The 23835-nt window shown below is 44.9% G+C and overlaps 1 protein-coding gene across 1 annotated transcript in view; it reads right to left on the bottom strand.

Annotated features, from left to right (window-relative positions):
• Positions 1-23835, bottom strand: part of ADGRA1 (adhesion G protein-coupled receptor A1) — a 1405372-nt gene that overhangs the window by 1041576 nt on the left and 339961 nt on the right. Inside the window, exons 5-6 of the mRNA XM_063962017.1 lie at positions 16404-16475; positions 1844-2007 (exon numbers count right to left, since the gene is read on the bottom strand). Coding sequence (XP_063818087.1) covers positions 1844-2007; positions 16404-16475 — 236 coding nt within the window. The remainder of the gene's footprint in view (positions 1-1843; positions 2008-16403; positions 16476-23835) is intronic.

The raw sequence follows: 23835 nt of genomic DNA, 5'->3' as shown, positions 1-23835 counted from the left end.
GTGTATATTATATATATATATATATATATATATATATATATATACACACAGTAAAAACATAAAAGTCTATATAGTGTAGCAGTGTCAGACTGGCGCATGAAGGGCCCACCGGGGGAATTACGTGGTAGGGGCCTGTGCATAGAGGTGTGACCAGCCTCCAGAAGTGGTGTGGCCAGCCACCACAGAGGTTTGGCTAACCATTAGAGAGTGCATGGTCTGTGTCCCTTGATAAATATATATAGTAAATAAATACTGCTAGTGCATGCATGATACTGTAGCAGATTAATAACAGCAATGCACTGTAGAGAATACATAATAGCCCGGTGCAGTATAATGTAATATATGTATAATGTACAATTCAAATCCACAGTCTGAAACTTGATCTCTAGAGGAGGGGGTGGGTCCTCAGACCGTGGGGCCCACCGGGGGTTTCTCCTGTACCCCTGTGTGCCAGTCTGACCCTGTAGTGTAGTAGGGCAAAGATTCAATAATGGAACAACATAGGTATGGCAATCCCCCTCCGTCTGACATAAACAACTTCTCCACAGGCTCACTTCTCCACTCTTTTCACTGCTTCATGAATAGACCACTCTTTGTTGGATCATCAGTATATGAGAAACATCCCCCAGAACCTCACCATCGCATTTCGACTGTATTAGTCTTTGTCGGGGTAGTGCTCTACATCCACCAGGTAGAATATTTATACCTAGTGTAATCCCATGATCCAGTGGGTGTGATCTCTAATTTACATCATAGTGTGTGTCCTTTTTTAAGTAGGAACCCATAGGGATCTAGGACCTGGTCAGGGGTAACAATTACATTAAAACTGCTAGTAAATACATACTGAATGAATTGCATATAAAAACACTAATTCTTAGATTGTATCTATTTTCGGTTTTGTGCAACATAATGGTCGTTTTGGGTCCGGACTTTCAGCCAAGGATATTGAAGCAAACACTGAATGCATGTGGCCTCTAGTGTTCATTATCACATGGATCCAGACATTAGTGACGAACGTGTGCAGCCTCTTGTGCTGGTCGGTATAGGCACTCAGGAGCATATCGGCCTCTGGTGTTTGTCTTCTTAGTAAATTAGGGATATGGTTACTTCTGGTTTGCGTTCCAATAGGGCTAAACCAGAAGTAAACAGCGCTGCCTCTATGTGTTCCACTGTGATAAAACACCTATTACATGTGGAAAACATGTAACAAGTTCCTTGCTGATGTTCTCCATACTTCCTTTGTATTATAAAATGATATTAAATGTATATGAAACATAAAAATTGCTACATATGCTCCTAGGTGGGTAATACTTGCAAAAGGTGGTCATATAGTTTACACTTTTAAACAAAATCAGTGTAGAAATATGATGATATAAAATGCAAATAATATCTTTAAAATGGTAATAAATTTAAAAAAAGGTGCCTATTATACAAACCACTTAATCTCAAAATCTGCATTAAGACCACAGGGTGTCAGTGTTTTTACATCATGAATACAGTAAGTCTCATCTCACTCTGCGCTAAGATATAAGATGGTCTCTATACCCTTCTTTTGCCTATAGAAGTATTAGCTGATCCCTTACATATATTATGTGTTTTGTCTAGAATAAAAATTAAAGGGGGCCAAATTTCTGTAAAAATGTGTAAGTAAGTAGCTCCAAAACAAAGTTGTTGTTTTTTTTAATTAAAGACCCTACATACAGGTATTCATCCGATTGCAACCACAGTTTGGCCTGGTTGACTGCTTATTTTAGTATCAAAGGAAACTATCTTCCACTAAGCAGCAGAAAAAAAGCCAACATACATTTCAATGGTGATATACGAATAAACTACTGTAACTTACCGCATGTCAATTGGTTCTCCTGTAATGTACGAAATGCCAGTCCTCTGACACTGCTTGGGTGCCCGCAAACTGTGTCATCACTAATACGAACGGATGACATTACTGCCCACTTCAAGATCCACTTAAGATTGCAGTCACAGATGAGTGAATCCGTATAAAAAAATCTAGGGAATAACATATTTAAAGCACTATTACAGTTGTTTCAAGTGGTATAATTATATATATATATATATATATATAGGTAGCATGCCTTTCCCACCTGTGGCTCAGGTATATCTGGAAAGGACAGAGGCGGCACTCCGAGGACTTTGAAAAATAGTTTATGTGCAAAGCATAGCAAATCAAATGTGTACAAACAATGGAAAAAACATGGAGGTCTTACAACGTTTCAAGGCAGCAAGCCTTTTCTTCAGGTAAGGTGACCCATGTAGAGTGTGTGGTGAAAAACAGCGAAACCAAACATACCAAGAGAAAAACTCACCTTTTAAAGACATGCTGGGACAGGTGTTCCCGGCGTCCGTGTTCGGGACTTCCGGGTGCGGCGCCCGAGTGGCGCATAGCTGACGTCATCGTTGCTAGGCAACGGGAATGCACGCAGGCGCCGGGGAGACCCGACGTGTCTAGAAGGAATGTAAACAAACGTGATACTAGACTGAAATGTACGACACCCAGAGAGGGTGAAACGTGGGAGTGAATGTGAATAAACATTTAAAAGGGTTAAAAACTGAGGCTCCACTGAAGATGCACAAGGAGAATATAGACTTAAAAAGGGGAATCAAACTTTAAAGAGAAACACCGTTTTAGCAACCAGTGTAATGCATGCGAGATGATAATTAATGCAAATAGCTCAAGTGGGCTAGCAGACTGTAATGTGATCAGGATGGGTCCCCACTAAGCTGCAGCACCCCAACATAAGGGAGGTAAAGGGGAAAGAAAGTGTTGGGTGGGGGGGGGGGAGGAGGGGTTGGAAAGGGGGGGAAGGGAGACAGAGGCCGAGGGGGGGGTGGAAGGGGGGGGAAGGGGGGGGGGGGGTTGAGTGAGGAGGGAAGGGAAAAAGCAGGAAGGGAAGGGAGGGAGGGGAGAAGGGGGGGGTGGGGAGGGGGAAAGGGGGGGGGGGGAAGAAGGGTAAGGATCAAGATTGGTAAGTATAGTGTTGCAAGAACACTTTTCAAGTAACTTTTTAAGTAAATATTTTACAAGAACACATTCCAAGTGAATTTTTCGTATACATTATCATCTGCCCATGTGGCTTACTATATGTTGGACAGACAATTCGGAATCTCAGGGATAGGATGGCACTGCATAGATCGGCCATTAAGGCATCGCTTATGGGCAAACCTGTGGACCAACCGGTTGCACGCCATTTTAAGTCTCAAGGCCACTCACTCGCCAGCTTGCGATATAAGATCATCGACCACATCCCTAACCCTGTGAGAGGGGGCGACCGTCATACAGCATTATCTAGATGTGAATCGAAGTGGATTTTCCTGTTGGACACACTGTCACCAAACGGACTTAACGAAAAATTCACTTGGAATGTGTTCTTGTAAAATATTTACTTAAAAAGTTACTTGAAAAGTGTTCTTGCAACACTATACTTACCAATCTTGATCCTTACCCTTCTTCCCCCCCCCCCTTTCCCCCTCCCCACCCCCCTTCTCCCCTCCCTCCCTTCCCTTCCTGCTTTTTCCCTTCCCTCCTCACTCAACCCCCCCCCCCTTCCCCCCCCTTCCACCCCCCCCCTCGGCCTCTGTCTCCCTTCCCCCCCTTTCCAACCCCTCCTCCCCCCCCCACCCAACACTTTCTTTCCCCTTTACCTTCCTTATGTTGGGGTGCTGCAGCTTAGTGGGGACCCATCCTGATCACATTACAGTCTGCTAGCCCACTTGAGCTATTTGCATTAATTATCATCTCGCATGCATTACACTGGTTGCTAAAACGGTGTTTCTCTTTAAAGTTTGATTCCCCTTTTTAAGTCTATATTCTCCTTGTGCATCTTCAGTGGAGCCTCAGTTTTTAACCCTTTTAAATGTTTATTCACATTCACTCCCACGTTTCACCCTCTCTGGGTGTCGTACATTTCAGTCTAGTATCACGTTTTTTTACATTCCTTCTAGACACGTCGGGTCTCCCCGGCGCCTGTGTGCATTCCCGTTGCCTAGCAACGATGACGTCAGCTATGCGCCACTCGGGCGCCGCACCCGGAAGTCCCGAACACGGACGCCGGGAACACCTGTCCCAGCATGTCTTTAAAAGGTGAGTTTTTCTCTTGGTATGTTTGGTTTCGCTGTTTTTCACCACACACTCTACATGGGTCACCTTACCTGAAGAAAAGGCTTGCTGCCTTGAAACGTTGTAAGACCTCCATGTTTTTTCCATTGTTTGTACACATTTGATTTGCTATGCTTTGCACATAAACTATTTTTCAAAGTCCTCGGAGTGCCGCCTCTGTCCTTTCCAGATATACCTGAGCCACAGGTGGGAAAGGCATGCTACCTGAATTAATCTAAGGAAGGCACCCAGGCATATGCTTTCCTCATACAGAGTGCCGGATGTATACATTGATATATATATATTTTATTTTTTATTTATTTTTTCAGATGGTCGACACTCACACCATATATATTAGATTGCTGGGGTAGCTACCCATGTTAGAAGCTCTTAGTGGGTACCATAAACACAAAAGCCAGGTAGGGGTGCCCTCACCAGACTTGTAAATAAGCAGAAAGTTTTATTCAGAAGTCCTGTGAATGCAACCCCTACCTGGTTTATATATATACCGCATCTACCACCTGTGTGCAGGGTGCACTCTCGCGAAAATCAGTCTCTTAGAGAAGTTGATGTGTCAATCAGTTTAATCAGGTTCAACGATGTTGCCTTTAACAATCGACGTTTCGGTCCTATTTATGGACCTTTATCAAGACCGGCAATTCATAACATCTAAACAATCAAAAATAGTAGAATCGGGTAATATAAACATCGAATCACAAACACACCACCACCACCAGTGCCTCACAGGCCCTTATAGCAGAAAGGAGTGGCATTTATAGTACTAATTGGGTAACACACTAATATATCAGTAAAGGGTAAAGGTCAGCCTCCACCATATCAGCTCACAAAAGCCAGACAATATAGGGAACACCTAGAAGCTACATCAATTACCTAAGGTAATGCTAGATCACAGAAAAGTCAAAAATAGCTCCTTAAACACAGGACCACTATAATGGAAAAAATGCAAAGCCTATCAACCACACACCCACATGAATGCACATACTCCAGGCACAAAAGCAACACAATTAAGTCATACATGGTTTTCTTAAAAAACAACAAGTAGCAGCTATCTATCATACGGCAGATGCTGGATTGGTTCAGCAGCAAAGTCTACAACTATAAACACAAACAGAATGTTTCACTAATCAGATAAAATGAGGTTTTCCTACCTCCAGAGTCCACATAAGCCAACTTACTTCCCACTCTGCTGCCAGACGACTAGTGATAGCTGCATGCTGCACAACCGCAGCTGCCAGCTATTTAACACCATGAGACAGGAAGCGCCACTTATGTGAGAGAATAAACATCTCGTGCTATACATTTGCAGAAAAGGTGTGAGAAAACTTATTGGGCGCTGGAGAGGGGATGGGCAGCCTGGGATACACCTCTGGGGATTTCCTCTTTTCCCAAAAATTGGAGCAAGAAATAGCAGGTATGGGGTGGTGTAGCGGGGGCGCCCTCTCTCCGTGGTTGTGTGTGGGGACCAAAGCAATGATCACCTTAACTATTGGATAGTGAACCCAATAATGATGTGTTGATATAAATTCTGATAAGTTTCAATAAAAACACATAATTTAATACAATAATCACATATATACAAATAAAAGCATACCAAAAAGGTAAGCTAGGAGCCGCAGGTGTTAGAGGAAGCGGGGTGGTCGAAAGATACACCCTGCTTAGGCTCCAAAGCTTACTGACGGGTCATAAACCCCTGGACAGATATTTATGAGTATTCAAAACAGCTCATGAGCTGTATCTTTCGACCACCCCGCTTCCTCTAACACCTGCGGCTCCTAGTTTACCTTTTTGGTATGCTTTTATTTGTATATATGTGATTATTGTATTAAATTATTTTTTTTTTATTGAAACTTATCAGAATTTATATCAACACATCATTATTGGGTTCACTATCCAACAGTTAAGGTGATCATTGCTTTGGTCCCCACACACAACCACGGAGAGAGGGCGCCCCGGCTACACCACCCCATACCTGCTATATCTCGTGCTATACACACACTCGACATGAAAAGTGAACACAGTCTCAGTGTCCCAATACACTGGATCCATCTATATACACAATTTGTAGCTGTAGCAGCCGGGTAATATTCAAAATCAAACTAATTACAGTAGTCGCGGCCGCTGGGCAAGCGACTTCCGCGTTCCAGGAACCGGAAGTAGCTGCGTTCCATAGACCGGAAGTCGCACCGCCGGAACTCCGCCGAGTGGTACAGCAAGTATAAAACTTTATAAGCTTATAACAACCAGCGCTAAATATGAAAAAAATTCAAGGCACAGGGGTAAAGGGTTCAATAGACCCTAGTCATACCAAAAACTGGTAGAATATCTGTTCCGCCCACCGGAAGTGACATCATAGCTCAGTACGCATGGCTGAGTAGTGGATAAGGCTGTCAGTCAAATGGGTATCCCCAGAGCCGGCCCTAACCAATATGATGCCCTAGGCAAGATTTTGGCTGGTGCCCCCTAGCACCACCGCTGGTTCCGTCTCTGACCTTTCACCTCTTTTCCAGCACCACCACCCCTCATCCATAGCAGTCCTTATTTTGGTGTCTGTACCCCCTATATTTTAAATAGGAAGAGTTCGCACATTTCGCGCACAGCCAAAAAAGGTGTGTGTTTTTTGCTGGCAAGGGGCATGGCCACACAATAGTAACCCCAATTCCAATTATGCCACACAGTACTGCAACTTTATTCACATGTGATCATGCAATAGTGTCCTTAATTCATATTATATCCCACAGAAGTATCACTTTACCTTATAAACGTTACTCCTCACAGTAGAGCCCCTTATTCATATTACATCACGCTGAATTGCTCCTTATTCACATTACACCACACCATATTGCTCTATATTCACATTAGACGACACAGTAGTGCCCTTTCTATATGCAATGCCACATAGTAGAGCACCTTATACACATAATGCCACACAGTAATGCCCCTTACACATATGAGACACATTATTAATGTCCTTATAAACATAATGCGCCTTACACATTAGGACAACCTTTATTAATGCCCTTTTACACATAATGTCCCTTACACATATGCTGCACATTATTAATGCCCTTATACACATAATGACACACATAGTGCCCCCTACACATTTGCTGCACATTATTAGTGCCCCTATACACATAATGACACACACACAGTAGTGCCCTGTTACACATATGCTGCACATTATTAATGCCCTAATACACATAATGACACACATAGGGCCCCTTACACATTTGTTGCACATTATTAATGCATTTTTACATGACACACATAATGCTCCTTACACATATTCCGAACACTACTGCACAACCAACCCACTCACATGCACACAGCACTCACACTGCCACTAACACTGTGACCTCTGCCTCTGCTTGGATACAGATGTATCCTCATAAATCTTGCCTCAATGCTAACGTCGGGCACCTTTTTTTTATGAAAATGCATCTTATTTGCATTGCTATGTGGCTAGGATGCGCAAGCTGCTTATACTGATTAAAATGATATGCAGCATGCCTATATACTGTGTGAGACTGTGGCTGTATCTGCATATGAAATGCTACACACAGAATATAGGCATGCCGCATATCATTTTAATCAGCAGAAGCTGCTGATGCCCCTAGGCACACCAAATGCCCTAGGCAATTGCCTAGTTTGCCAATGCCTATGGCCGGCTCAGGGTATCCCTGTTATACAAAAATGCCATTCAGGTTGCTGGTTATACATATGGATGAATGCCTGTTATCAGTGGGACACAGTCACAGGGGATCTCACATAGATAATACCTAATACATCTTTTATAGCCTAACCGATCCTAATAAAGAAACACGAATGCCACATATCAAATAGATAAATCGACTGGCAGTATGTGAGATAATCTGCAATTGGTCGCACTAGAATTCTGCCAAGGACCTGGGGGGTTCCAGAAAAGGATATATTGACATAGAAAATAATAATCACATAAAAAAATGAATAATAATCACATAAAAAATAATCACATAAAAAATAAAAATGAAATAATAATAATAAAAATAATAAAAAAATTCATAAAACACATAACATAAATAACACAAATTAACATATACTTGTATAATACTCACAGCCAGTTCATGTGTATGTATACTTAAAGGGTAACACCCTCATCGACACGGGCTTTGGTCCCTGAACCAATTTTAAATCACTGTTCATTATAAAAAAATATTAAGAGGGTTAGCCTCATTGAGGCCCCTCGGGGCAACCGTATCTAGTTTATGTATCCAGAAGCTTTCTTTTTGTTTAAGGATCAAGGTCCTATCCCCACCTTGTTGAGATGGTGGGACCCAGTCAATGAGTTTGCATTTCATGGTAGCTACTTAATGTCTGGCGGACAAAAAATGTTGCGCTACAGGCTTATCGGCATGGCCAGAAAGCAAGGCCGTGTGGATTGTGGACCGGTGGTTGGCCATTCGGTCCCGAAAAGGGACGAGTAGTCATTCCAACATAACAGAGCCCACAGGGGCATTTCAAGATGTAAATTACATAATCTAATCTACCTTGAAGGTGGTATTTAAGAAATATCTTTTTCCCTGTATGTGGATGATGAAAATAAGGGCCAGTCAACACGGATGTACACGTGGTGCATCCTCCACACGAAAAACTGCCTGGTCTGGCTTGCATAAGCTGGAAATTTGACTTTTTGTTCAGGGAACATAGTAGGCCTCATTAACAACTGTTTTAAGTTGGCACCCCGCCGGTATGCCACCATGGGTGCAGGCACTCCTGCAAAGGGGAGATTACCATCAGAAGCTACTATGGGCCAATGTTTTCGTAATGCCTTCCTCATCTTATCCGAGGTACCGTCAAACTGCGTGGGAAAAATCATACGATTCTCACGTACTTTTCTTTTGGAATGTTGTCCATGAATAATACTATTAGCTTTATTTAAACACCGTTCCAGCGAATTTTTGGAATAGCCTCGCTCCAAAAAGCGTGCAGTTATTTCAGCACATTGCTGATCCTTTAAAGAGGGAATAGAGTTAATCCTCATAGCTCTAAGAAATTGTGAAATTGGTAAACCCTCTTTCAGGGCAGGGTGATGATGGCTGGTTGCGTGTAAAGTAAAATTACGGTCAGTAGTTTTGCGGAACATGGTAGTATTTAGGTGTTTCCCAGTTTTTGTAACATTGACGTCCAAAATATTGATGGACGTGGCAGACACTGAATATGTAAACTTGATCGGGCTATCCCGTGAGTTAAGTTGACTCACCATGTCAATGAATTCAGATTCAGTACCTCCCCAAAGTAAGAAGATATCGTTAATGAAATGTTTAAAAAAATAAACATTTTTGCCCGTATACTGGTAGTACATAGGTGTTCTCGTAACTAGCCATGAACAGGTTAGCATACGACGGGGCCAGGTTCGACCCCATCGCTGTTTCGGCGATCTGTAAAAAATAATCGTTTTTGTACATAAAATGATTACATGTTAGTACCAATGATGTTAATTCCAACAAAAACTCCATTGGATAATCATTACATGGAGAGTTGGAAAACAATGTCCGTAAAACTTCTATACCCTGTTGGTGTGGTATAACCGTGTACAAGGAGCACACATCCATTGTGGCTAATAAGGTATGTTCACTAAGCTGATCAAACTTCTGAAGGTTAGATAGAAAGTCTCCAGTATCCCTCAGGTAGCTTTCAGTTTTCAAAACTAGGGACTGCAAGATACTGTCAATGAAAATGGCAATGGGTTGTAGTAGAGAACCCTCTGCTGCGATGATAGGTCTACCCAGGGGGTGTACGAGTGCTTTATGCACCTTGGGTAGTGTGTACAAAATAGGACACTTAGGCGAATTAACAGTTAAATAATTAAGTACGTTTTCGCAAATGTGGCCCTGCTCGAATCCCAGTTTCAAACAAGAATCTATTCTGGATTTAATGTTAGGCATAAGATTTACAGACAGCCTGCGGTAGGTCAAATCATCGGCTAGCTGTCTGTTAATTTCTTGATCATAGTCAGTCCAATTTTGGACGACAATAGCCCCGCCCTTATCCGCCAGGCAGATCACTATATCGGTGGAATCTCTTAAGGTTTTAATCACCTTCCTTTCTGCAGGCGACAGATTATCAAACATTTGTTTAGGGGGAGAGGTTTCAGAATCCCTCTGTACAAGTCTCAAAAACGTTTTGATACTGGGATTTGAGGAGGGCGGATCAAATGTAGATTTGGGCCTGAAAACAGATGTGATTTCATTAGTAGGTTTATTGGCAAAAAATTCACGCAGACGGAGGGAACGACCAAATTTGTATTGGTCAATGGACCTCTTAAAGGAATTGGTCCTACATGTGGGAACAAACGAAAGACCACGTGAGAGAAGCTTAGTTTCAGCTTCACTCAACTCAGTGTCAGATAGATTAAACACAGTGCTTAATGCCATCACCTCCGACCTCTTCTCTTGATACCCCCCTCTCCGCGGGTGCGGTCTGTGCCGCTTCTTAATACCCTGGAGTGAGTCGAGGTTGTTTCACCTCCTGTTTCTAAAAAACAAGTGGAATCACTCCATAATAAAAATCCGTATCAAAGGTAGAGGCAGAGGATACGAATTCTTGAGAAAAAGGTGGAGCCCTCCGTCTTATAGGTTGCCTGGTAGAACGGTCACTAGTGTTACTGCCTACTGTGTGCGTCTGGTAGTCATTAGTTACTGTCGACAATTTTTTCTGTTTAAATGAAATCAAATCCCGTTTATAAGTGTCAATTTGGGACTGCAATCGCTCAGTCCAATTTTGGGTCTTGTCATTCTGCAGCACGGCGGTATGTGACTTAATGGTAGAGTCAACTTCAGTTAATAGTTTTTTCAATTCTGAACCAACCTCCTCTACCACAAGGGTCATAAGATCTAGCGAGCATTTGTTCAGTACTCCACACCACCGGCTGCAGAAGACCGAATTGTTTCTACCCAAAGTTGGAACATTAGAGATACGAAAACCTTGCGGGATTTGTTTGCGTCTCAAATATTCTGAGAGAAATTGACCATGTAGAGTAAGGTCAACTTGTCTATGTTTATGTTTTAACACTTTGTAGAATAAATCCACAGGTGTTTCAGCAGGTAGAGCTTCAAATTCAAGCTTGTCAAATAAAAGCTTTTCAGTGTCCTCGTCAGTAAATGAGACAGTGCCGGTTTCAGCTTGGGCCAAAAGCCCATCATCCAACAAGTACACCCCACTTTGTGTCATAACACTTAATACATATATATATATATATATATATATATAATGTACAGTATTATACTTTTTATTTATAGTTAAATGAGCAAAAAATAAATAAAACACCATATAAATAAACCCACAAAAATGGAAACAACTCAAGGCAAACCACATTTTCCTATAATAGTGATGGTGGTTAATGGACATGTTTTTACTGCCTTACGTAAATTCCCCAGTCTCAGCCTCTGACAAAGTGCGGCGGCCATGATCATCTGTGTCAAAGTGGACAGTTCTTTAAACATTCAACTGAAGTGACAGCAAGAGAATTCATAACAGGATTGTCCCATATGTACAACTTATGTTCTAGTTTTCCCTGGTACCCAATTACTTTTATTGTCACTCATCGTGATGGTAAGAGATGTATATAATCGTGTTGGGAAAGATGCTTCAACAAGCAACTGTGTCGGCAAATAGTAAAACCTGCTCTTTCGCCACTGTGATCAGTGGCAAAAGATGACGCTGCCACATTCTGTCCTGGCTGTGTTTCTCTGACAGTGCACACAAGTAATTGTTGCTGAGAGCTCATTCCACAGGAAGGTGCTGCAAACAGTATCCGAAGATGGAGTTAGCTATCAGAGCTTGTTATGTTGACGGCGTAATTTGGACTAAGAAGACCCAATTCACACAAAGTCTCCTTCAGTGACTATAGCTCTCTGGCTGTTTCTGTGAGTGCCATGTACTCAGCTTCATGGTAGACAATGCAACAGTAGGCTGTTTCCTGCTAGCCCAGCTGTTGGCTGCACCCGCCAATGTAACGATCCAATGTAGGAATGCCTGTTGTCCTTATCTGATCCCCAATTTCAGAAGGTCCACAGCTCCAAATTCCCTGCTTTTGAAAACTTTAGTTTAAAGGAATTAGTACCCTTCAGGTATCCAATATCCCTCTCAGACATAAGCAAAAACCTGGGAATTTGCCAGGGTTCATGACCCTGCAATTGACCAAGGTTATTCCCGGGACTTGCAACCCGGGACAGTGCACCAGCTTATGTGTGAAAAGTATGACTCAAGTCATGCCTAAAAGGAGTTCGCTGGTGGCCACAGAAGTGCCTGGAGATGACATCATCTCCAAGCGCCCACTGCTAGACAGAAGACCCGGGTCACTGGAAGACCCGGTTCTGGTGTGAATGGTGACGACCTGAGAAAAACCTGGGATCATCACAGGGGTAAGTACTGAAAACCTGGTTTCAACCCGTATCCTGGGTCCTGGGTCTGAGCTGGGTTAAAGCCAGAGTTTGTATCTAAAAAGGGCTAAGAATAGGTTTCATGGCAGTCGAATAATGTTCCCTTCCAGGGTTGATTGCAGTTTGACACAACTGCATCTGTGATGTCTGGATGTGTGCCAACACTTGTACAGTAATGTTCCAATGGCTTTGATAAGGAACTCAATGCATCCTTGTTATCTATGGTAGCAGTCCCAGAATTTAAACTTTGCATAACTCTCCCACCCAACAGTTGGTGCGTCAGTCTAAGGTTGCTCCCCACCGCTTGCAGAGCCTCCGTTGCATCCTTTGAATCTGTGACAGATTTCCATTCATTCTAGTTGCTGCTTCACTTTGCTTCTTGTACACCGCATTAACAACTAACACAATGATGTTAAAAGTCCAAAAGTTCAAAAAATATTTGAAGCAAATAAATGATTTTTTTAGCAAGCATTTACTTTGCATAAAATTTGACGTTAATTGAGGAATCTGGTGCTGTACATCTACATATACTAATATGTTGTCTTAAAGTAACCATATGGACTTAATCATGGACAGGGGCTTAGGGAGGGTGGCTCCAGTGGAGCGCGAGTTCCAGGATCTGAGGAGGTTAGAAGGTGCGCCGCTGTCCCCCTCTCCTCCCCCCTCCCCTCCGCTGCAACCATGCTCCTGAAGGGCCCAGACACAAATGCAAGTTTGATCTGCAGTGCGGCAGCCGCTTCATTAAGCTCGGCGTCTCAGCTGGGAGAAGCTGAGCTGCGCAGGCCAGCAGTTTCTTCCAGTGGCCTTTGTGCCACATGCTTGGTCGTACCGCACACAGCGCCTTGGTGTTGGCACAGCAGTAACCACAGCTGACGGTCCCTAGGTACTGACCCCAGCTGCCAGGTTGGCTGCAACTTGGCTCCCATCCATCTGCAGCTGTTCCAGGCCAGGCTGCAGCAGGACATTGAATATTATCACCATCAGTGATGAGGAGCTTCATGGCACAGAAAGAAGAAGTTGAATTAACAGAAGAAAAAGATAGAAGAGAAATAGAGAGAGAATGCAATGTAAGTAAGAAAGAAGCTGCTGTATTCTGTTAAACTGGGGTCACAGTGGGTTATATGGGGACACAGTGGAGTATATTTTGCTATTTGAGGACAGAGTAGGGTATATTATGTGATTTTGGGGGCACAGGGGAGCGTATAATGGGAACTGGGGCATAGTTAGGCATATAAACTGATTTTGGGTGCATGATGTGGTATTTAATTTAATTTGGATGAACATTTAGTTATATCATGTGAAATGGACACACACTGTGGCCTGTAATGTGAATTGGGAGTGCGTTGTGGCAAATAATGTGAATTGGGGGCACTATAAGGCATATAATGTGAATTGGGGGCATTGTGCGGCATATTATGTGATTTAGGGGCACTGTGGATCACATAATGTGATTTGGGGCACTGTATGGCATATAATGTGGTTTGGGGGGGGTTGTTGCTCCACGTAATGTGAGCTGGAGCACTATGTGGCATACAATATAAATATTTGAATGGGCATTTGAGTGTCAGCCAGCGGCAGGAGTATTAAAAAAGCATATACAATTTATTTTACTCTATCAAAGTCCTTACAGCTTCGTCCAGTCCACAACAGTGTGTGGGTGTGTGTCTCAACTCTGTACCAACCTGGAAGGGAAATAAAAGTGTACCGGGCCACAAGATTTCTGTTGCTGGCACTGGTAGTGGGCCACAAATAAAAGGAAGAATGCCGGAGAAGACAAGCAGGGGCAGTCGCATGGAATGCTGGGAGGAGGGATGCGGGACTGGAGTTGGGAGTTCAGCATGTACGTACTGGACGAGCTGCTGTGAGGAATGACACATTAATGGTGCTGTAAGTGCTGCCCCACTGCTATATATGTTTTCTTTTTACGAGACTAAAGGTATGAGTTTAGTGCTGTCTGGAGCTATGGAGGTCACTGATGCTGTCTGCAGTGCGCGGGGGTCACGGATGCTGTTTGCAGTGTGCGGGGGTTGTTGACGCTGTCTGCAGTGCGCGGGGGTTGCTGATGCTCACTGCAGTGCGCGGGGGTCGCTGATGCTCACTGCAGTGTGCGGGGGTCGCTGATGCTCACTGCAGTGCGCGGGGGTCGCTGATGCTCACTGCAGTGCGCGGGGGTCGCTGATGCTCACTGCAGTGCGCGGGGGTCGCTGATGTTCACTGCAGTGCACGGGGTCGCTGATGCTCACTGCAGTGCGTGGGGGTCGCTGATGCTCACTGCAGTGTGCGGGGGTCGCTGATGCTCACTGCAGTGCATGGGGGTCGCTGATGCTCACTGCAGTGCACGGGGGTCGCTGATGCTCACTGCAGTGCACGGGGGACGCTGATGCTCACTGCAGTGCACGGGGGACGCTGATGCTCACTGCAGTGCACGGGGGACGCTGATGCTCACTGCAGTGTAGGGGGGGCGCTGATGCTCACTGCAGCATAGGGGGGGTCGCTGAAGCTCACTGCAGTGTAGGGGAGTTGCTGATGCTCATTGCAGTGTAGGGGGGGCGCTGATGCTCACTGCAGCATAGGGGGGGTCGCTGAAGCTCACTGCAGTGTAGGGGAGTTGCTGATGCTCATTGCAGTGTAGGGGGGTCGCTGATGCTCACTGCAGTGTAGGGGGGGTTGCTGATGCTCACTGCTGCTCTCTCTAGTGTACTGAGGTCAGTAATGCTGTCTGCATTATATGGTACTGGAATAAAATAGCAATGGAAGAAGATGCATCTTAAATAGCTCCTTTACTGCCCAGTGAATAACTGATATTGTGGGGCAGTTATCAGGTCTGGGGCGGGGGGGGGGGGGGGGGGGGCGGTAGTTCTAGAGCATTAGAACATTATATTCATGGGGGTGGGGAAAGTTGGTTATCATGTCCAGAGTTGACAGTTCAGACACGATTTTTATTGAGGCACTGAGGGAGTTATAAGGTCTGGGTGGCAATTTTGGGACATTATTTTCACTGAGACATATAGTGGGATTATCCGGTGTGGGATGGCACTTCAAGGGCTTTATTTTCATGAGGCATTGGGGGATTATCAGGTCGGGGGAGGTCAGTTGTGGGGCATTATTTTCATTGAGAGACTGAGGGAGTTATCAATCTGTGGTGGGGGTGGGGGGGTGGCACATTTGGAGCATTATTTTCATTGCGGGATTGGGGGGTTGTGAGGTCAGTCGGGACATATATAGTGTTTTTAATTTATTTTAATTGAACAATGAAATAGCTACTGTGAATACAGCTACTTCCATTGCAGCTCTACTGTACTGTAGTGTGTATAAAGGACTCTGCGATGTAATGTGAATTGTTACTATTCTGTGACCACGCCCCTTTCCCATGAAACCTCAACTCTATATTTTTGCAGCGCGTTTTAGAGGTGCACTGTCCCTGTTTTACACATGGGGGCACCAAAGTAAAACTTTCACCCTGAGCGCCACAAAGTCTAGAATCAGCCCTGTCATCAATTTTAAAATATTTTTTTATTTTCAAATGTAACATGCACTCACATGTTGGCTAGGCCCCCAATTCAGAAGAGGGGGGCGAAATATACCCTTGCTCCGGGCACCATGGCACCTAGCTACACCTCTGATCATGGATAGCCGTAAAACCTGGACTGTTGTGGCAGAGTTTGGGAATCCTGCTCTATGTCATAGGATCACACTGTACTGATTGTATTCATTTCAAAATGTATCATTTTAAATACAAAAGCACCATTGTGGCTTATTATTATGATATGACATTTAAGAAACTGCAATAACTCCATACAGTAAGCTAGTAATTAGTTGTACTATAAAGTATCAAATACTGTACTTACATGACTTTTAGTGAAGTGAGTTCTTTGAAAAGATCAGTTCCAAGAGTTGAAAAGATATTTCCAGACACATTTCTATAAAAAGAGAATTTCACAATTAACCACATTGTCATGTCTGTGGCAGCCAAGAATATCCCCTGTATAAAACATATATAGACACCATTGACATGTTGGGGGGGGGGGGGGGGTTACACATATCTGGACCCCTTCAACCCAATAAATAGATATGTTGGCCATACACTGTCAGGTAAAATGTTTGTTAGACTGACAGACATCTTTATCTGACAGCAGGGCCGTGACTAGGTGTGTGCCAGTGGTGCCTGACGTACTGGAGGCGCAGGACCACCGGCAATACCCACCTGGCCGCTACGTTGGTGCTCAGTCAATGCCTATATCCCCCCGCCGTTACAGGCCGGCTACCTCTCACATAGGTAGCTGAGCAGTGCTGTAGCACCAACTCCACTCCCTCCCCGTGTGCTGGGAAAGATGACGTCGCTCCCAAGCTGCCTGCCGTAATGTGCAAAAAAGGGGGACTCTGCCTGCCGTAATGTGTAAAAAAGGGGGACTCTGCCTGCCGTAATGTGTAAAATAGGGGGACTCTGCCTGCCGTAATGTGTAAAAAGGGGGACTCTGCCTGCCGTAATGTGTAAAAAAGGGGCCCCTATATTTTTGGCACGCACTAGCACTGATTTGTATAGTGTGTGTGTGTGCGTGTGTGTGTGTGTGGGCGATGCTGTTTCTTGGACACAGCGCTAAAATGTCTAGTTACGGCATTGTCTGACAGCCTGAAACCCAGCAGATATCATGGCCACAAACTAGGAGATATCTCACAGACAGGGTCGGATTTGCCCACAGGGGTACAGGCATGGCCAGATTAACAATGGGGCGGATGGAGCTGCAGCTCCAGGCCCCTCATCAAAACCGGCCCACAGGATCCCTTTCAGTGCTGCTGGAAACAGGATTTTCTTTCCTGTTACAGCAGTCTATCAGATGCCACCTAATTCCCCGCCCACTCAAACGGCAACTCCCCTCCTACACTTTCCTGCCGTGGTTGAAAAGCCAGGTATAGCACATTTGTTAACGGTTGAGGCTAGATCCAAGTGGCCTAAAGAACCTTTTCCGTAAGGGGGAGGAGCCACGACACAAGGGGGAGGAGCTAGGCCAGCGGGACAGTTGCTCTACTATCCCCGCCACCAACTATTACCTTTAGTAGCCCGAAGCGTGGCGAGCGAAGCGAGCCCGCGAGGGTACTTTTCGGGTACCCTGTTCGGCCGTAGCTCCTCCCCCTGGTGACGTGTCTCCTCCCCTAGGTACGTCAGAAGGTCCCTTCTCCCACTCCGATATAGAACCAACCATTTGTTAACGGCGGTGGCAGCGGAAGGATTCGCAACCCCTCCCTGCGCCGCACAGTTTCAGCCTCTCATTCTCGGCTGCGCGGTGACGTCACATCACATTCCGCTGGCACCGTGTGATAGGATGCAAGCTCCGCCCCACCATCATGTGGAACTACTATTGCTGTTACTGAGCTCAGCTCCGTGAAGGCGGCTTTCATTTTCTGAGCTACAGTACATGCCTGCTGCTGATCAGTGACAGGCTGCTGCTGCTGTTGTTTAGGGATGCGTTGTCAGTGCCCTGCAGTGCCTCTGAAAAAGGTATGCACTGCTGCTGACTGTTGCTGATCGTTTGGCTAAGTAGATTCTGTGACTTGTAATTGAGATATTATATATATTGTAACACTGTAAGGGTACAAAGTGCCGTTTCCTGGGGTAAATGGCAGCACGCAGCTGAGGAACCACACAAGTCCAGTTTCCGGTACAACTGGCCCCAGCCAGTTTTATTATACAGAAAATAAAACAAACACCAAAAGAAAATACCTTGCCTGTCCGGCACTAACTAAACACAAGATGTTCCTAACTATCACTAAACAAAAACACAGAGTTCTCCAGTAAACACTGTATAGCTCACTTGTATCAGGAAGTGTGTTTCTCTCACAGAGATCCTGCAGTCTTCCCAGGCAGTCTGCACACATTAATCAGGCTAGAAGCCCTATAAGACTCTTGCACAGCTGAAAGCCCTGATTAGCCCTCAGTGAGGCCAAAGATCCGAACTGGGCCCAATGTCTGGAACTCGCCCTATCTCTCTCTCAGAGCCCTTATCCAGCTTTTCCAGCAAACTGAAAAGGTTCTAACAAAACAAAAACGTTTTCCTAGAAGTTTTCATTTTCTAAAACATGTAAGACAAGAACCTGGGACAAACATACCTGCCCTTAAACACTATCCCAGTGTTCTTGTCACATATCCCCCTCCCCTGTTTCGACCTAGGGGCCGGAACACTTGTAGCCCCCAAACAGAAGATGCGGGACAATGCATCTGCGTTGGCCAATTGTGTACCCGGTCTATGTTCGACAGTAAACTTAAAATCCTGCAACGCTAGAAACCATCTAGTTACACAAGCATTCTTGCCCCTATTTACATACATCCATTTTAAAGGGGCATGATCTGTCACTAGTCTGAATTGTCTACCCAAGAGGTAATATCTCAAGGTATCTAGTGCCCACTTAGGGGCCAAAGCCTTCTTTTCCACAATGGCATACCTTTTTTCATGCTCATTGAGTTCCCTACTCAAATAAATGATAGGGTGTTCGTCCCCATCTCTGGTTTGGGACAACACAGCCCCTATCCCTACCTCTGAGGCATCTGTCTGTACCACAAATTCTTTTGAAAAATCTGGTGTTATCAATACCGGTTGTGAACACAAAGCCACTTTTAACGCTTGGAACGCTTTTTCTGCATCAGGGTTCCATTTCACCATATTTGACTGCTTCCCTTTGGTAAGGTCTGACAACGGCACCGCTGTGGCCGCAAAATTGGGAATAAACCGTCTATAGTACCCAGTTATTCCCAAAAAAGCCCTTACCTGTTTTTTATTCACTGGACGAGGCCAGTTTTGAATAGCATCAGTTTTATTCAATTGGGGCCTAATCAGTCCTCTGCCTATGGTGAAGCCCAAGTATTTGACCTCCTCCATTGCGAGGCAGCACTTCTTTGGGTTAGCAGTTAACCCTGACTCTCTGATGGAGTCCAGTACTGCTTGTACTTTAACCAAATGGGACCCCCAGTCTGTACTGTGAATTACCACATCATCCAAATAGGCAGCTGCATATTTTCTATGGGGCCTCAAAATTTTATCCATCGCCCGTTGAAAGGTTGCTGGAGCCCCATGCAACCCAAAGGGTAACATCTTATACTGGTACAGCCCATCTGTAACCGAAAAGGCTGTTTTTTCTTTTGCGCTATCAGATAAAGGTATTTGCCAGTAACCTTTGGTCAGATCCAACGTGGTGAGAAACCTGGCTGTTCCCAGCCTTTCTATAAGCTCATCCACACGGGGCATGGGGTATGCGTCAAACTTGGACACCTCATTTAACTTACGAAAGTCATTACAGAAGCGTATGCTACCGTCGGGCTTCGGGATGAGAACTATGGGACTGGACCACTCACTGTTAGATTCCTCTATGACTCCAAGTTCTAACATGGTTTTAACTTCTTTAGAAACAGCTTCTCGCTGAGCTTCATGAATCCTATATGGCTTTAAATGAACCCTGACCCCTGGTTCTGTGACAATGTCATGTTTTATTATGGTCGTTCGGCCAGGCAGCTCTGAAAATTTCTCCCTATTTTGGATGAGAAATTCTTTAACCTGATTGTTCTGATCAGCTGATAATGTCTCTGACACCTTTACTGTGGGAAGCAACCGAGGTGAAGACACCGAAGGGCAAGGCTCCGCTGACAGAGACAACCTATCTTTCCAGGGTTTGATTAAGTTAACATGGTAGATTTGTTCGGGTTTTCTCTTTCCCGGCTGGTATACTTTGTAATTAACCTCATTCACTTTTTCCCTAATCTCAAATGGACCCTGCCATTTAGCTAGGAATTTGCTTTCCACAGTGGGTACCAAAACAAGAACTCTATCTCCAGGAGCAAATTCCCGTATCTTGGCACTCCGGTTATATACCCTCTGTTGAGCACTTTGGGCCTGTTCCATGTGCTCTCTGACAACAGGTACCACGGCTGCAATCCTATCCTGCATTTGTGTTACATGTTCAACAACGCTTCTATAAGGAGTGGGCTGTCCTTCCCACGTCTCTTTGGCAATGTCCAACAGCCCTCTGGGGTGTCTACCATACAACAAATCAAATGGAGAAAACCCCGTAGAGGACTGAGGAACTTCTCTGATGGCCATTAACAAGTAGGGCAACAAACAATCCCAGTTTTTCCCATCTTTCTCAACAACCTTTTTTAACATACTTTTTAATGTTTTATTAAACCTTTCTACCAACCCGTCAGTTTGGGGATGATAGATGGACGTCCTGAGGTGAGTGACCTTAAATAATTTGCACAATTCTTTCATGATCATTGACATAAATGGAGTACCTTGGTCAGTCAAAATTTCTTTTGGTATTCCCACTCTACTAAAAACCTGCACCAGCTCCCTAGCTATCGCCTTGGTTGTGATAGTGCGTAAAGGGACAGCCTCAGGATATCGAGTGGCATAGTCCATAATTACCAGGATATACTGATGGCCCCGAGCAGACTTTAACAAGGGCCCCACGAGATCCATGGCTATTCTGTCAAACGGGACCTCTATAATAGGCATGGGAACTAGTGGGCTCCTGAAATTGGGTCTAGGGGCATGATACTGGCATTCAGGACAGTAAGAACAATACTCAGACACTTCTTTATAAACCCCTGGCCAAAAGAACCTTTGTAAAACCCGTTCAGTAGTTTTTTCTGCCCCTAAATGTCCTGCTGTAACGTGACTATGAGCTAAATCTAGTACCGTTCTCCGATAAGGCTGGGGAACTACCAGCTGTTCCACCACATCCTCACCCCTTTTGACAATGTGGTACAAGAGCTCATTACAGATGGCCATGTGGGGATACGTAACCCTGTCACTTGGTACCACAGGTTCCCCATTAACAACCTTAACATTCTCTCTAGCCTTTATTAAGGTAGGATCCTTTAACTGTTCAGACGCAAACAGATCCTTCTTTACCTCCAGGTCAGGCACGCTTTCAGTTCTAACTACTATGTCTCTGCTCCCAGCAAGAGGGTCCTCACTGGACTCCCCATCTGTCACTTCCCCAGCCAAACTAGCAAAAGGCAAAGGGCCAGAAAGTTCCGAAGACACACGTACATCCATAAAATCACCGGTATTATCAACTGGCTTTTTACTTCTCACATCTGTTGATAACCGTGATTCCCACAGTTTCCAAAAATGAGGAAAATCCCTCCCTATTATGGCCTCATGCACCAAGGTGGGGACCAGTCCTACTTTAACAATTGCTGACCCACAACAAGTTTCTATATTCACTTCAACAGTGACATAATGTTGGGTATCCCCATGTATGCAAGTTACCCCAATAGGTATTTGCTGGACTTTCACGAGGGTAACTAAACTTCCTGAATCTAGCAAGGCCTCTACCCGGTTACCCTCTAAGAACACATCACACATTTGTTTTTCCAGCTCAGGTGAAGGTACCACAGTACAGGCTAACCTAGCAAAGAAAGACATTCTGCGACATTCAAAGGCTGCATCACATTGCATGGGTTCTTGCGTGACTGGGCAATTGGCAATAACATGACCTGGCATACCACACCTAAAACATTTAACCACACGATTACCAACCCGTTTGGGCAGCATAGATCGTTCTAGCCCCATTGGCCTGTCTCCAGGGCCAGTGTTTACAGTCTCTCCAGCCTTGCGTTCTCTTAACCGCCCAGCAACGTTTTCCCACGGAACAGTCTTACCAGTCTTTACTGAAGGGCGCTGTCGAGGATCTATGGGCTGCTGGGTGGTCATCAGTAGTTCCTCTGCTGCCAAATACCTCTCTACCATGTCCACTAATTGGTCAGCAGTACCCGGGTTTCCATGGCATCCCCACTTGCGCAGGACCATGGGCAAAGATCTCAAGTAGCGGTCCATGATGACTCTTTCAACCATCTGGGGACCAGTTAATGTCTCTGGCTGTAACCATTTTTTTGTTAGCTGAATAAGGTCGTGCATCTGGGAGCGAGGAGGCTTCTCCATGGCGTACACCCAACGGTACACCCGTTGTGCTCGTACTGACAGCGTGACTCCCAGGCGGGTCAGGATCTCAGTCTTTAGTTTATCATAGTCCCGAGCCTCAGCAGCGCTTAAATCAAAGTACGCTTTTTGGGGCTCACCTGACAGAAAAGGTGCCAGCAGACTGGCCCACTGTGCTTTCGGCCAGTTCTCACGCTCGGCAGTCCTTTCAAACGTGGTCAGGTAGGCCTCCACATCATCAGCCTCTGTCATTTTCTGCAGGAAGTGACTGGCCCGTATAGAACTATAGCTGGTCGGAGCGCTGACGGTCATATCTCCAATCCGGGCTGCAAGGCTCTGCACCACTTCTGTTAAGGCCTCTCTATCCTGACGCTGTTGTGTGTTGGCCTCCTGCTGTAGTCTCCAATTTTCCTCCATTGCCACCTGCTGCTGTCTGTTGGCCTCCTGCTGAGCCGCTGTAGCTTGCAGCAAGGCTTTGAGCAGTTCCTCCATGTTGACAGACTTTTCAGGCGGCTTTGTAGCTGCTTTCACCCAGGACATATATCAAATCCTCAGGGCGAGTCTCAGTAACTTCACACTGGGCTGTATCTGCATAAACCACCGTTTTCTGCAGGCCTCACAAAGCTGCTGCTTTCACTTATGCGCAGAATGGCTTGCTCGCATTCTCCACCAAGTTGTAACACTGTAAGGGTACAAAGTGCCGTTTCCTGGGGTAAATGGCAGCACGCAGCTGAGGAACCACACAAGTCCAGTTTCCGGTACAACTGGCCCCAGCCAGTTTTATTATACAGAAAATAAAACAAACACCAAAAGAAAATACCTTGCCTGTCCGGCACTAACTAAACACAAGATGTTCCTAACTATCACTAAACAAAAACACAGAGTTCTCCAGTAAACACTGTATAGCTCACTTGTATCAGGAAGTGTGTTTCTCTCACAGAGATCCTGCAGTCTTCCCAGGCAGTCTGCACACATTAATCAGGCTAGAAGCCCTATAAGACTCTTGCACAGCTGAAAGCCCTGATTAGCCCTCTGTGAGGCCAAAGATCCGAACTGGGCCCAATGTCTGGAACTCGCCCTATCTCTCTCTCAGAGCCCTAATCCAGCGTCTCCAGCAAACTGAAAAGGTTCTAACAAAACAAAAACATTTTCCTAGAAGTTTTCATTTTCTAAAACATGTAAGACAAGAACCTGGGACAAACATACCTGCCCTCAAACACTATCCCAGTGTTCTTGTCACAATATATATTAACGTACTTTCCCCAGCTTGTATTGTTTTGCCAAATCTTTGTATGAATGTATATATTATATATATATATATATATATATATATATATTAGTGATGAGC

Source organism: Pseudophryne corroboree, chromosome 3, assembly GCF_028390025.1.
Source record: "Pseudophryne corroboree isolate aPseCor3 chromosome 3, aPseCor3.hap2, whole genome shotgun sequence".
Classification (NCBI taxonomy): Eukaryota; Metazoa; Chordata; class Amphibia; order Anura; family Myobatrachidae; genus Pseudophryne; species Pseudophryne corroboree.
This window is presented reverse-complemented; position numbering and strand designations above follow the sequence as displayed.